Source organism: Salvelinus alpinus, chromosome 26, assembly GCF_045679555.1.
Source record: "Salvelinus alpinus chromosome 26, SLU_Salpinus.1, whole genome shotgun sequence".
NCBI classification, from domain to species: Eukaryota; Metazoa; Chordata; class Actinopteri; order Salmoniformes; family Salmonidae; genus Salvelinus; species Salvelinus alpinus.
In genome coordinates, this window is record NC_092111.1 from 6,098,360 (window position 1) to 6,113,109 (window position 14,750).

The 14,750-nt window shown below is 43.6% G+C and overlaps 1 protein-coding gene across 2 annotated transcripts in view; it reads left to right on the forward strand.

Annotated features, from left to right (window-relative positions):
• LOC139554511 (choline transporter-like protein 4) overlaps positions 1-14,750 on the forward strand; it is a 39,149-nt gene that overhangs the window by 942 nt on the left and 23,457 nt on the right. The window contains exon 2 of one of the 2 annotated variants that reach the window (XM_071367355.1): positions 13,011-13,059. The exons of the other annotated variant lie outside the window; for it this stretch is intronic. Coding sequence (XP_071223456.1) covers positions 13,011-13,059 — 49 coding nt within the window. The remainder of the gene's footprint in view (positions 1-13,010; positions 13,060-14,750) is intronic. 2 annotated transcript variants of the gene reach the window in all.

Genomic DNA, 14,750 nt, shown 5'->3' on the forward strand with positions numbered 1-14,750 from the left:
CATGGGTAAATGAGCAGCAGGTAAACCAAAGTAAAGGCTAGGGCCCATAACCAGGCGAGCTTCAATGCCATACAACTCTCCTTCCGTGGCCTCCAACTGCTCTTAAATACAAGTAAAACCAAATGCATGCTCTTCAACCGATCGCTGCCTGCTCCTGCCCGCCTGTCCAACATCACTACTTTGGACGGCTCTGACTTAGAATATGTGGACAACTACAAATACCTAGGTGTCTGGTTAGACTGTAAACTCTCCTTCCAGACTCACATCAAACATCTCCAATCCAAAGTCAAATCTAGAATTGGCTTCCTATTCCGCAACAAAGCATCCTTTACTCATGCTGCCAAACATACCCTTGTAAAACTGACCATCCTACCAATCCTCGACTTCGGTGATGTCATTTACAAAATAGCCTCCAAAACCCTACTCAATAAATTGGATGCAGTCTATCACAGTGCCATCCGTTTTGTCACCAAAGCCCCATATACTACCCACCACTGCGACCTGTACACTCTCGTTGGCTGGCCCTCGCTTCATACTCGTCGCCAAACCCACTGGTTCCAGGTCATCTACAAGACCCTGCTAGGTAAAGTCCCCCCCTATCTCAGCTCGCTGGTCACCATAGCAGCACCTACCTGTAGCACGCGCTCCAGCAGGTATATCTCTCTAGTCACCCCCAAAACCAATTCTTCCTTTGGACGCCTCTCCTTCCAGTTCTCTGCTGCCAATGACTGGAACGAACTACAAAATCTCTGAAACTGGAAACACCTATCTCCCTCACTAGCTTTAAGCACCAGCTGTCAGAGCAGCTCATAGATTACTGCACCTGCACATAACCCATCTACAATTTAGCCCAAACAACTACCTCTTTACCTACTGTATTTATTTATTAATTTATTTTGCTCCTTTGCACCCCATTATTTCTGTCTCTACTTTGCACTTTCTTCCACTGCAAACCAACCATTCCAGTGTTTTTTAGTTTTTATTTTACTTGCTGTGTTGTACTCACTTCGCCTCCATGGCCTTTTATATTTTTATTTATTTATACATATATTTGTTTGCCTTCACCTCCCTTATCTCACCTCACTTGCTCACATTGTATATAGACTTATTTTTTTTTCACTGTATTATTGACTATATGTTTGTTTTACTCCATGTGTAACTATGTGTTGTTGTATGTGTCGAACTGCTTTGCTTTATCTTGGCCAGGTCGCAATTGTAAATGAGAACGTGTTCTCAATTTGCCTACCTGGTTAAATAAAGGTTAAATAAATAAATAAAATAAAACCACAAAATGTCTCAGAGGCAAAACTTATCCTAGACCATGGTATTCAAAAAGCCACTCCATGTAAATTCAGCTGCCTCTTGGATAAGTAAAGGTCCCAGTGTCCAGTCTGTCCATCCTGTTTGCTATGTTTGACACCCCTGCTCTAGACTGTGTGGTTAATACTGAAAAGCCTACAATAATGGCCTGCTAATCATTGACCAGTCATTAGTGTGAGGTGAGCCAGGCCTAAGCGCAAAGAACATTGGAGAACCAAGTTTGAAAGGCAATGATTCAACTACACAAAGACCACACTAGTTTGAACACTTCTGCTGCTTTTAGCAATATATTTACAAATGCTGTCGCTAAGGTGCTGGCCCTAGTCTGGTTTTTGTTCATGTGAGATACTGTTAGAACAACATGTCTCTGAGGTCACCTGTGTCATCTATTTTTTTTTAGAGGCGCCATCAGGTTATAATTATTTATTGGTAAGCTAATATTTAGCTACATCTCCACAAAATAGTGAACTGAGAGAAGGAATGTGATGGAAGATGGAAGATGAGGCTAGCTACTGTATATCCTTGTAGTGGGATACATATTTGATATGTATGCATATTATATAGACCTCACATGCGATCTAAGCAATTAGCAATTAGCCCATTAAATGAATTATCTTACTCAAAGATAATACAGCAATATGCCAGATCCTATGGTTAATCAAATATTATGTGTTTAGCTGATCAGGGTCATGAGAATTTTCCATATCAAAGGCAGATATTTAATTTCATTGTAAAATGAATGAATACACTTAAGGCATAAAGCTTAATTTACAAGGCAATACTGACATTAAAAAAGCATTATTCGACGCATATACAGTACAAGTCAAAAGTTTGGACACACCTACTCATTCCTGGGTTTTTCTTTATTTTTACTATTTTCTACGTTGTAGTATAATAGTGAGACATCAAAACTAAACTCAGCAAAAAAAGAATCGTCCTCGCACTGTCTGGGGGGGGGGGGTCAAAAGTAACAGTCAGTATCTGGTGTGGCCGCCAGCTGCATTAAGTACTGCGGTGCATCTCCTCCTCATGGACTACACCAGATTTGCGAGTTCTTGCTGTGAGATGTTACCCGACTCTTCCACCAAGGCACGTGCAAGTTCCCAGACATTTCTGGGGGGAATGGCCCTAGCCCTCACCCTCTGATCCAACAGGTCCCAGACGTGCTCAATGTGATTGAGATCCTGGGCTCTTTAATGGCGATGGCAGAACACTGACATTCCTGTCTTGCAGGAAATCATGCACAGAATGAGCAGTATGGCTGGTGGCACTGTCAAGCATCATGTCAGGATGAGCCTGAGGGAGGAGGATGTCGTCCCTGTAATGCACAGTGTTGAGATTGCCTGCAATGACAACAAGCTCAGTCCGATGATGTTGTGACACACCGCCCCAGACCATGACGGACCCTCCACCTCCAAATCGATCCCGCTCCAGAGTACAGGCCTCGGTGTAATGCTCATTCCTTCGACAATAAACGTGAATCCGACCATCACCCCTGGTGAGACAAAACTGCGGCTCGTCAGTGAAGAGCACTTTTTCCCAATCCTGTCTGGTCCAGCGACGGTGGTTTTGTGCCCAAAAGCGACGTTGTTGCCGGTGATGTCTGGTGAGGACCTGCCTTACAACAGGCCTACAAGCCCTCAGTCCAGCCTCTCTCAGCCTATTGCAGACAGTCTGAGCACTGATGGAGGGATTGTGCGTTCCTGGTGTAACTCGGGCAGTTGTTGTTGCCATCCTGTACCTGTCCCGCAGGTGTGATGTTCGGATGTACCGATCCTGTGCAGGTGTTGTTACACGTGGTCTGCCACTGCGAGGACGATCAGCTGTCCGTCCTGTCTCCCTGTAGCGCTGTCTTAGGCGTCTCACAGTACCGACATTGCAATTTATTGCCCTGGCCACTTCTGCAGTCCTCATGCCTCCTTGCAGCATGCCTAAGGCACATTCACGCAAATGAGCAGGGACCCTGGGCATCTTTCTTTTGTTGTTTTTCAGAGCCCGTAGAAAGGCCTCTAGTGTCCTAAGTTTTCATAACTGTGACTTTAATTGCCTACTGTTAGTAAGCTGTTAGTGTCTTAACGATCGTTCCACAGGTGCATGTTCATTAATTGTTCATGGTTCATTTGAACAAGCATGGGGAACAGTGTTTAAACCCTTTACAATGAAGATCTGTGAAGTTATTTGGATTTTTACGACTCATCTTTGAAAGACAGGCCCTGAAAAGGGACATTTCTTTTTTTGCTGAGTTTATATTAGGGCTGTCCCCGACCCCAAAAAGTCTTGGTCCACGAAGAATCCTCAGTTCTTTCGACCAATTCTGCCTATAGGACGGGAGGAGCAAAATGGAGTCGTGGTCAGATTTGCCGAAGGGAGGGCAGGGGAGGGCTTTGTATGCATTGCGGAAGTTAGAGTAGCAGTGATCCAGTGTATTGCCCGCACGAGTGCTACAATCAATATGCTGATAGAATTTAGGTAGCCTTGTTCTCAAATTTGCTTTGTTAAAATCCCTAGCTACAATAAATGCAGCCTCCGGATATATGGTTTCGAGTTTGCATAGAGTCCAGTGAAGTTCCTTGAGGGCCGTCATGGTATCGGCTTGAGGGGGGATATACATGGCTGTGACAATAACTGACGAGCATTCTCTTGGGAAATAATATGGTCGGCATTTGATTGTGAGGAATTCTAGATCAGGTGAACAAAAGTACTTGAGTTCCTGTATGTTGTTACGATCACACCATGATTCTATAATCATGAAGCATACACCCCCGCCCTTCTTCTTCCCAGAGTAATGTTTATTTCTGTAGGCACGACGCAAAGAATCCAGGTGGCTGTACTGACTCCGACAACATATTCCGAGAGAGCCATGTTTCCGTGAAACAGAGTATGTTACAGTCCCTGATGTCTCTCTGGAAAGCAATCCTTGCCCTAGTTTCGTCTACCTTGTTTTCTAGAGACTGGAGATTGACAAGTAATGTACTTGGAAGCGGTGGGTAGTGTGCACGCCTCCAAAGTCGACGTTGTTTTGGGTCAGCCTATAGGATCAGATCAAATGCCCTGGGTGGTGGTGCGAACAAAGTATCTGCTTCGATAAAGTCATATTCCTGGTCTTAATGTTGATAAGTTGACGTCACTCTGATATCCAATAGTTCTTCCCGGCTGTATGTAATAACACTTAAGATTTTCTGGGCAAACAATGTAAGAAATGATACATAAACTAAATACTGCATAGTTTCCTAAGGACTAGAAGAGAGGCGACCCTCTCTGTCGGCGTCATCTTGCCGAACGGTAGGCTTATGTGGTAAGCCTACCATTCGAAAATCACCAAAAAATTACGTCCAAAAGAAGTCTGCTCGTACTTACTAGGGTGTAGCCTACCATGTTGGCCCGCAATAGAATTTTATGAATGCCCATCCATGTGGTAGGCCCACCGTCTGTAAAACAGGCTATTGCATTGGCTTTATTAGTCCTGATTCTTATGACTAATCAATTTGGCTATTTAAGCCTTGAATATCAGCTATCCAACTTTATCAGTAGTTATCGCGAGCCTATTTGAAATGTTTAAACAGCAGGAAATGCTGAAGTATTTTATTTTTCACTATGATCAGCTTGTCAAATGTACAGATACAAATTTCACCCCATGACAATGGGGTGAAACTCGCGGACAGCAGTTGTGATTGTCCATTTTACTTTGACATGTCCTGTTTTTAGGATATGTTGCTTTGCTAACATGACAGCTCATTTTTTTTATTTGATTGAGCGCCATTTAGGTTAGGCTATTTGATCGGAGAAACCTGCATGATGTAAAAATCTCTCATACATTTTATCTCCAGCCTGTAGTCTTCAGAAAAGGCTACATACTCTACCATATCCTATATCTGCTACATGATTTATGTTAATTTTTTGACTGAACGTTGGTGGAGCGCTGCAGAGATTCGTCTCTCCAACAGCACCCTGGAGAGGTGTGCTGGGAATGGACAAGCAAAATATTTTGTGGGCCTGCCTTTGACAAAGTGGGAAATGCTCATCAAAGGCCAGCATCAGTGCCCATAAGCCACTGATTGAAATAATTCTACTCAAAAACAATTACAATTTATGTGAGGTTTTATGTGTTGTTGTTGGAGGTGCGTCTGGGTCAGTTTAGCTCAGAAAATGCCGCCCTGGTCAATCTGCCGCAATAGGCGGCCGCCTAATCGTGCCTAATGAGTGGGCAGGCTGTGCCTATAGCATATCATAATCGCATCAATAAATTGGTTATAACAAACGCAACGCATACGCAAGCAGTGTGGGTGCAATGATTGAATAACATGTATGTGTACATTTATTTTGCAATGCTCGCGCACGCAACGTGTCCGGTTTGGGCATGGTGTTAGGCATACAGCTCGATGGTGGTTTTGCAAGGCTGCTATACTAAGCCTACTAAGGAAAATGGCATTATTATTATTATTATTATTAACAATAAGGAGATCAAGAAAAAGGAGCATTATTGTAAATATAATTTTTCCGACAATTTGGAACAGTGTAAACACTAAATAAATAATAATACATCTGGTTGTTTATAATGAAAAAAAGTGTAAACCTTTTATTAAAGCAAAGATTAAATTCAGCCGGATTTGTTGAAATTGTTTACTTGAAATGTGTGAGGCTTGGTGCTCATGGAATCAGTTGGCTATTAAACAAACCCTCAAACAGGCAACAGAAGCAGAACCTGTCTTATTTCTGTAGCTGTATTGATGATTTATAAAGCCAGGCACATTTAAGTTAGGCTATTGATTATAGACCTAATTAAGTTCGGGTTTCTCCTCTCCTCACTTTTCTTAGACAATAAGGCAAGGGCTGTTTTCTCATCTCCTCATTCTCTGCTGCTGCCTCCACGCATTGTTCTCAACACCAATATGCTAGTTAACGTTGCTATTATGCACATAGCAACATGGTCTAGGAAAAGGCGCCAATTCAACAGCACACTGATTTATTTCAGAACCATGGACAGCGACCGCTATCCAACGCGGGAGAAAACGCATTTGTTATAAAATAATATTATTTTTCTTATTGTTGCACTATTGTTTATGTAATCTAACCATATACAATTTCAGTAGCACATGTCTTAAACTAATGGACTGTGCCATCCCCACGGCCTCCACAATGGATCAGTCCACTCAGCACAAATCAGACAGGTGTCTTGTACACCATGAGATGTGTGTGTGTGTATATACACTGCTCAAAAAAATAAAGGGAACACTTAAACAACACAATGTAACTCCAAGTCAATCACACTTCTGTGAAATCAAACTGTCCACTTAGGAAGCAACACTGATTGACAATAAATTTCACATGCTGTTGTGCAAATGGAATAGACAACAGGTGGAAATTATAGGCAATTAGCAAGACACCCCCAATAAAGGAGTGGTTCTGCAGGTGGTGACCACAGACCACTTCTCAGTTCCTATGCTTCATGGCTGATGTTTTGGTCACTTTTGAATGCTGGCGCTGCTTTCACTCTAGTGGTAGCATGAGACGGAGTCTACAACCCACACAAGTGGCTCAGGTAGTGCAGCTCATCCAGGATGGCACATCAATGCGAGCTGTGGCAAGAAGGTTTGCTGTGTCTGTCAGCGTAGTGTCCAGAGCATGGAGACGCTACCAGGAGACATGCCAGTACATCAGGAGACGTGGAGGAGGCCGTAGGAGGGCAACAACCCAGCAGCAGGACCGCTACCTCCGCCTTTGTGCAAGGAGTAGCAGGAGGAGCACTGCCAGAGCCCTGCAAAATGACCTCCAGCAGGCCACAAATATGCATGTGTCTGCTCAAACGGTCAGAAACAGACTCCATGAGGGTGGTATGAGGGCCCGACGTCCACAGGTGGAGGTTGTGCTTACAGCCCAACACCGTGCAGGACGTTTGGCATTTGCCAGAGAACACCAAGATTGGCAAATTCGCCACTGGCGCCCTGTGCTCTTCACAGATGAAAGCAGGTTCACACTGAGCACGTGACAGACGTGACAGAGTCTGGAGACGCCGTGGAGAACGTTCTGCTGCCTGCAACATCCTCCAGCATGACCGGTTTGGCGGTGGGTCAGTCATGGTGTGGGGTGGCATTTCTTTGGGGGGCCGCACAGCCCTCCATGTGCTCGCCAGAGGTAGCCTGACTGCCATTAGGTACCGAGATGAGATCCTCAGGCCACTTGTGAGACCATATGCTGGTGCGGTTGGCCCTGGGTTCCTCCTAATGCAAGACAATGCTAGACCTCATGTGGCTGGAGTGTGTCAGCAGTTCCTGCAAGAGGAAGGCATTGATGCTATGGACTGGCCCGCCCGTTCCCCAGACCTGAATCCAATTGAGCACATCTGGGACATCATGTCTCGCTCCATCCACCAACGCTACGTTGCACCACAGACTGTCCAGGAGTTGGCGGATGCTTTAGTCCAGGTCTGGGAGGAAATCCCTCAGGAGACCATCCGCCACCTCATCAGGAGCATGCCCAGGTGTTGTAGGGAGGTCATACAGGCACGTGGAGGCCACACACACTACTGAGCCTCATTTTGACTTGTTTTAAGGACATTACATCAAAGTTGGATCTACCTGTAGTGTGGTTTTAATTTTGAGTGTGACTCCAAATCCAGACCTCCATGGGTTGATAAATTTGATTTCCATTGATAATTTTTGTGTGATTTTGTTGTCAGCACATTCAACTATGTAACGAAAAAAGTATTTAATAAGAATATTTCATTCATTCAGATCTAGGATGTGTTATTTCAGTGTTCCCTTAATTTTTTTGAGCAGTGTATATATATATATATATAAGTGTGTGTGTGTGTGTGTGTGTGTGTGTGTATGTATGTATATATATATATTTTTTTTTGCAACTGCTCGACTAAATAAATCTCGGTCGACCAACAGCCTATTGACCCAGTCAACTAAATGGGGTTAGCCCTAATATGTATGCATATTTTATATGCCTCGCATGTGATTAAGATTAAGCAATTAGCCATCTTAGAATTATCTGACTCCATCAAATAATACAGCAATATGCCAGAGACTACGGTTCAACCCCGTGCAAGCAAGTATTATGCGTTTAGCTGACAGATCAAGGAATGGTCATGAATTGTCTATATTAAAGGCAGATATTTAATTACATTGTAAAATGAATGAACCCAGAGGTGTGACAATGGGGGTTGGTGAGATCAACACAGAGAATGTTGAATTCCTAAGACAACACAGAGGAATCCTTGCAAACAGTTGATAAGAGTCACTTCGGGGGCCGGGCCGCCCTACATCCTTTCCTCAAGCCTCCATTTCTGCATTAAAAGAGGGTGGTGTGTGTAGGCCTACCTTAAGTCTCACAGTAAAAGTTCATCACTTAATTGGTTGACTTATGCTGGCCTTGACAGCCCAATACACTGTTTCCTCATAGGCACTGGTATGCATGCGCGTCCACACACACATACACGCACATACATGCACACAACTAACTATGCGGTCTAATATACCCTCCCAAAAAGTAATCACAATGCTACATCATAACCCATACATCAGTATCTCTAATTGGACTAGAGCCAGACCAATATGTTTTTTGGGGGTCCGACACTGTTTCCGTTTTTTGGGGGGACAAAACGTACTTTTGGTCATATCGTGTTTATCGGTATGTGGATACCTGCCAGAATTATGGGCATTAATATGGAGTTGGTCCTCCCTTTGCTGCTATAACAGCCTTCACTCTTCAGTGAAGGCTTTTCACTAGATGTTGGAACATTGCTGCAGGGACTTGCTTCCATTCAGCCACGAACATTAGTTAGGTCGAGCACTGATGTTGGGCGATTAGGCCTGTCTCGCAGTCGGCGTTCCAATTCATCCCAAAGGTGTTCGATGGGGTTGAGGTCAGGGCCCTGTGTAGGCCAGTCAAGTTCTTCCACACCGATCTCGACAAACCATTTCTGTATGGACCTCGCTTTGTGCGCAGGGGCATTGTCATGCTGAGACAGGAAAATGTTTGGAAGTTTGAAGCCCAGAATCGTCTAGAATGTCATTGTATGCTGTAGTGTTAAGATTTCCCGTAACTCGAACGAAGGGGCCTATCCCGAACCATGAATAACAGCCCCAGCACTATGCATTGGGGCAGGTAGCGTTCTCCTGGCAATCCTCCAAACCCAGATTCGTCCGTCATACTTCCAAATGGTGAAGCGTGATTTATCACTTCAGAGAACACGTTTCCACTGCTTCAGAGTCCAATGGTGGCGAGCTTTACACCACTCCAGCTGACGATTGGCATTGTGCATGATCTTAGGGTTGTGTGCGGCTGCTCCTCCATGGAAACCCATTTCATGAAGCTCCTGATGAACAGTTCTTGTGCTGACGTTGCTTCCAGAGGTCGTTTGGAACTCGGTAGTGAGTGTTGCAACCGAGGACAGACGATTTTGCGCTATGTGCTTCAGCACTAGGCGGTCCCAGCCGCTAAGTGGACTACCACTTAGCGGCAGAGCCATTGTTGCTCCTAGACATTTCCACTTCGCAATAACAGCACTTACATTTGACCAGGGCAGCTCTAGCAGGGCAGACATTTTACTTGTTGGAAAGATGGCATCCTATGACGCTGCCACGTTGAAAGTCACTGAGCTCTTCAGAAAGGCTATTCTACTGCCAATGTTTGTCTATGGCGATTGCATGGCTCTGTGCTCAATTTTATACACCTGTCAGCAACGGGTGTGGCTTAAATAGCTGAATCCACTAATGTGAAGGAATGTCCACATACACTATATATACAAAAGTATCTGCCGATATACTGTTTTACAGAGGGGAAATTAAAGTGTCATTTTTCCACAAAGAGTTCTCATAAATTGTCATCTCAAAGAGCAACTGTCCAAGAAATATGTTTCAGATGTTGATTTCTTACATTGTGACAATAATGGCATCATGAAAATGCCCGCAAATGTTCAGATAAGCATGAGATTCCCTTTTTTAACCTGATATGCAATAAATAGGATGATCTGGAATTATCTGCAGGTACCGATTTATAATGATGAAAGGCTAATATTTGACGATAATATTGGTGAACCGATATACCTGTCAGGCTCTAAATTGGACAAAAAATGTGGTGATTCTTTTACGTCACCACACTATCCAAAGCAAAGCCAAATGAATTGAAATCACCTACAGACATACACATTGTTTGGGCCTTTAGTATTAGTAAAAATGCCCTTACGACTGAGGTCCAAGTTTTGTAGGGTCCAAACATTTCTATTCTTTATGGGATCAGACGGTGGTAAAAAGCAGGGAGTATAAACACATCAGGAAAGGGTCACTGCCAGTCAGTTTCCAGGTTGTGTTTTGCCCTAAACAGACAGCCTTGTATTCTACTGTAATCTGATATTCATTTACAGCCGGCAATGAGGCAGAGGAACAGGTTTCTTTGTTTGGGGGCAAGCAAATCGAGTCTCTCTGACTTTCACTGTGTACAAGGCTTAGCTGAAAATGCAGTGGATGCTATATTGAATATTCTATTAGATCTGTATGGTTATGTGTATTCTGTCAGTTGGAAGCCAACTGCATGCCTCAGTCTAAATCTTTCATACAGTAGGCCTTGTACTTAGTAGCCGCAAAACAAACAGTATGATTGTCAATATCCTATACCTTTTATTGTGTACTCACTACAAAGCTTCAGTTTTCACTAATCTCCGGGAAGTTGTTACTAAAACATTGAGCTCCCATAAAACAGGTATATAGGATGTAAAGGTTTCGTCCGATAATAGTTAATATATTCTATCAAGTCAATTAAGCATGATTCATTTATTTGATATTTAGGTATTTTTAGATTATACCGCAGTGTGAGACATTGTAGGCCATGGACCTAATGAACAGGCCTACATTGTAATGTAAATTCACTAACTCTAAGCCATAGATGCTGACTTCATTGTAGACATGAGTGCTTTGCTTGCTTCCAATCAGTGAATGGTGTAATGTCCAACTAGACTTGGCCTGATACTTTATCCTATAGTAACCTAAATGAAAAAAATAAACAGCACGCTCAACTGCATATTCCTTGGACAGAACTGCAAGGTTCAACAGGTGCTGTATCTTTAATTTGTCATTTTATGAAGGCATTTTATTCTGGGATTTCGATTGGTTTATTGTGAGGAGTCCATGAGACCAAGAACAACATCTCTTAGAAATGTTTGGCTTGCTAAGTAGAATATAAACCAAACAAAGGTAATTGCTTACTGTGATAAGGGGAATGTTGTCCATTTTGAGTAGGGCTTTGACGATATCAGTATCGTAATAATTTTTACATTGCAAAAATGAAAACACGAAGCAGATCCAACTCTGTGGTTCTTTTTAAATACCTGCTGTGAGTAAAATATTGTGTGCTATAGCTTGGAAAATATATAAATACATTAAAATAAAACATTTAACAAGGCAAGTCAGTTAAGAACAAATTCTTATTTACAATGACGGCCAACCCCGGCCAAACCATAACCCGGAGGACGCTGGGCCAATTGTGCACCGCCCTATGGGACTCCCAATCGCGGCCGGTTGTGATACAGCCTGGATTCAAACCAGGGTCTGTAGTGACACCTCTAGCACTGAGATGCAGTGCTTTAGACCGCTGCGCCACTCGGGAGCCCTATAAATAAATGTGACTCTGGATGACAACATAATGATCTTTGTTTCCAACATTAGGGCTGTTTCGTGTTTTGGTTCCTTGCCACGATACTAACGTGCAAAGCGACTGATGGAATATTTTCGGGAGATCGCTTTCAAAAGTCACTGCTCTGCTTTGAGCCTAGTCCCTCAATCTTTGAATTCAAATTCAATTCAAATCTCCCTTATCACATACAGCCCCTTCTTAGTTTAAGGCTACCTTACTTTTAAGGGTGCGTAAACCGTCAAATTTGCCATAACATTGACTTATGCAATGTAGAGATTAAAAGAGAGGAATGATGAAAAATGTATATCTTAATAGTTCTCTTTCACCATATCTTGCTCTCTATTTTTCTTAATTGGCCAACTCTTAAGACCCTAGTGAGGGTCAAATACACCATGACAGCGCAATACACAAGGGTTGGAACAGTGGCAAAGGTACCCACAGGACAAACAGAATAATATTAGTCTGAGGAGAGATTAAATAGCATTAATACAACAAAAATAATTCTAAACACACCTTTTAGTTTACAAGGTCTTAAGACCGTAGACCCAACCCTAGTGTTCCAGAAAGTGACTCTAAGCAATGTAATTGCCGTAACCCAATCATCATCATCAACCCAGTCATCACCACCAAAACTCTCCAGTGTATGTACAGATTGTTTGACCTATAAAGATGTGTCACGGTCTTATTGTTTTTGCTACATTTCCTCCTTCTCAAGCTGAAGACTGTCGCTCATCAACTCAATGAGTTGCATACTAACAAAGGCCACTCTCGCTGCATAGCAACACCCACCCCCCCCCCCCCCCCTCAACGAACCCTCAAACTCACAGGCACGCAATTCTCTCCATAGACTCTCACGTACAGTGGAGCTCTTTTGAATATCAATGCAAATTGCCATTGCCGAGAGATGTTTTCCCTATGTATTCGATCTGATCTGTGTAAACAAGGAACAATTACACACTGCTATCAGGTGTTTGTGTTAAGTCATTGTAAATACCTTCAGAAAAGATATTTCAATTATGTTATTGACCCATTATCTCACTGCCTTTTCTTTTCAGGGGAACCTGCTCAGTATGACCCCACCTTCAATGGACCCATTCGGAAAAGGTAGCCTTTTCCACTAAGTATCTCTTTCAATTCAATTTCAATTTAAGGGGCTTTATTGGCATGGGAAACATATGTTTACATTGCCAAAGCAATTAATAAATTTTGATTTGATTTATTTCAGTCACAAATGCTTACTTACGAGCCCCTAACCAACAATGCAGTTTAAAAAAAATATGGATAAGAATAAGAAATAAAAGTAACAGGTAATTAAAGAGTAGCAGAAAAATAACAATAGCGAGACTATATACAGGGGGGTAACGGTACAGAGTCAATGTGGGGGGGCACCGGTTAGTTGAGGTAACATGTACATGTAGGTAGAGTTATTAAAGGGAGATGATAACAACAGAGAGTAGTAGTGGTGTAAAAGGGAGGGCGGGTCAATGCAAATAGTCTAGGTAGCCATTTGAGTAGGTGTTCAGGAGTCTTATGGCTTGGGGGTAGAAGCTATTTAGAAGCCTCTTGGACACTTGGCGCTCTGGTACCGCTTGCTGTACGGTAGCAGAGAGAACTGTCTATGACTTGGGTGGCTGGAGTCTTTGACAATTTGTAGGTCCTTCCTCTCACACCGCCTGGCATAGCGGTCCTGGATGGCAGGAAGCTTGGCCCCAGTGATGTACTGGGCTGTTCACACTACCTTCTGTAATGCCTTGTGGTCGGAGGCAGAGCAGTTGCCATACCAGGCAGTGATGCAACCAGACAGGATGCTCTCGATGGTGCAGCTGTAGAACCTTTTGAGGATCCATGCCAAATCTTTTCAGTCTCTTGAGGGGGAATAGGTTTTGTTGTGCCCTCTTCACAACTGTCTTGGTGTGCTTGACCATGTTAGTTTGTTGATGATGTGGACACCAAGGAACTTAAAGCTCTCAACCTGCTCCACTACACCCCCGTCGATGAGAATGGGGGCGTGCTCGGTCCTCTTTTTTCCTGTAGTCCACAATCATCTCCTTTGTCTTGATGACGTTGAGGGAGAGGTTTTTGTCCTGGCACCACATGGCCAGGTCTCTGCCCTCCTCCCTACAGGCTGTCTCATCGTTGTCGGTGATCAGGCCTACCATTGTTGTGTCATCGGAAAACTTAATGATGGTGTTGGAGCTGTGCCTGGCCATGCAGTCACGGCCAGGCACAGCTCCCTGAGTGAACAGGGAGTACAGGAGGGGACTGAGTGAACAGGGAGTACAGGAGGGGACTGAGCACGCACCCCTGAGGGGCCCCCGTGTTGAGGATCAGCGTGGCAGATGTGTTGTTTCCTACCCTTACCACCTGGGGGGCGGCCTGTCAGGAAGTCCAGGATCTAGTTGCAGAGGGAGGTGTTTAATTTCAGGGTCCTTAGCTTAGTGATGTTCTTTGAGGGCACTATGGTGTTGAAGGCTAAGCTGTAGTCAATGAATAGCATTCTCACATAAGTGTTCCTTTTGTCCAGTTGGGAAAGGGTGCAATAGTGCAATAGAGATTGCATCATCTGCGGATCTGTTGGGGCGGTATGCAAATTGAAGTGGGTCTAGGGTTTCTGGGATAATGGCATTGATATGAGCCATGACCAGCCTTTCAAAGCACTTCATGGCTACAGATGTGAGTACTATGTGTCAGTAGTCATTTTGGCAGGTTACCTTAGGGCACAGGCACTATGGTGGTCTGCTTAAAACATGTTGGTATTACAGACTCGGAGAGGTTGAAAATGTCAGTGAAGACAC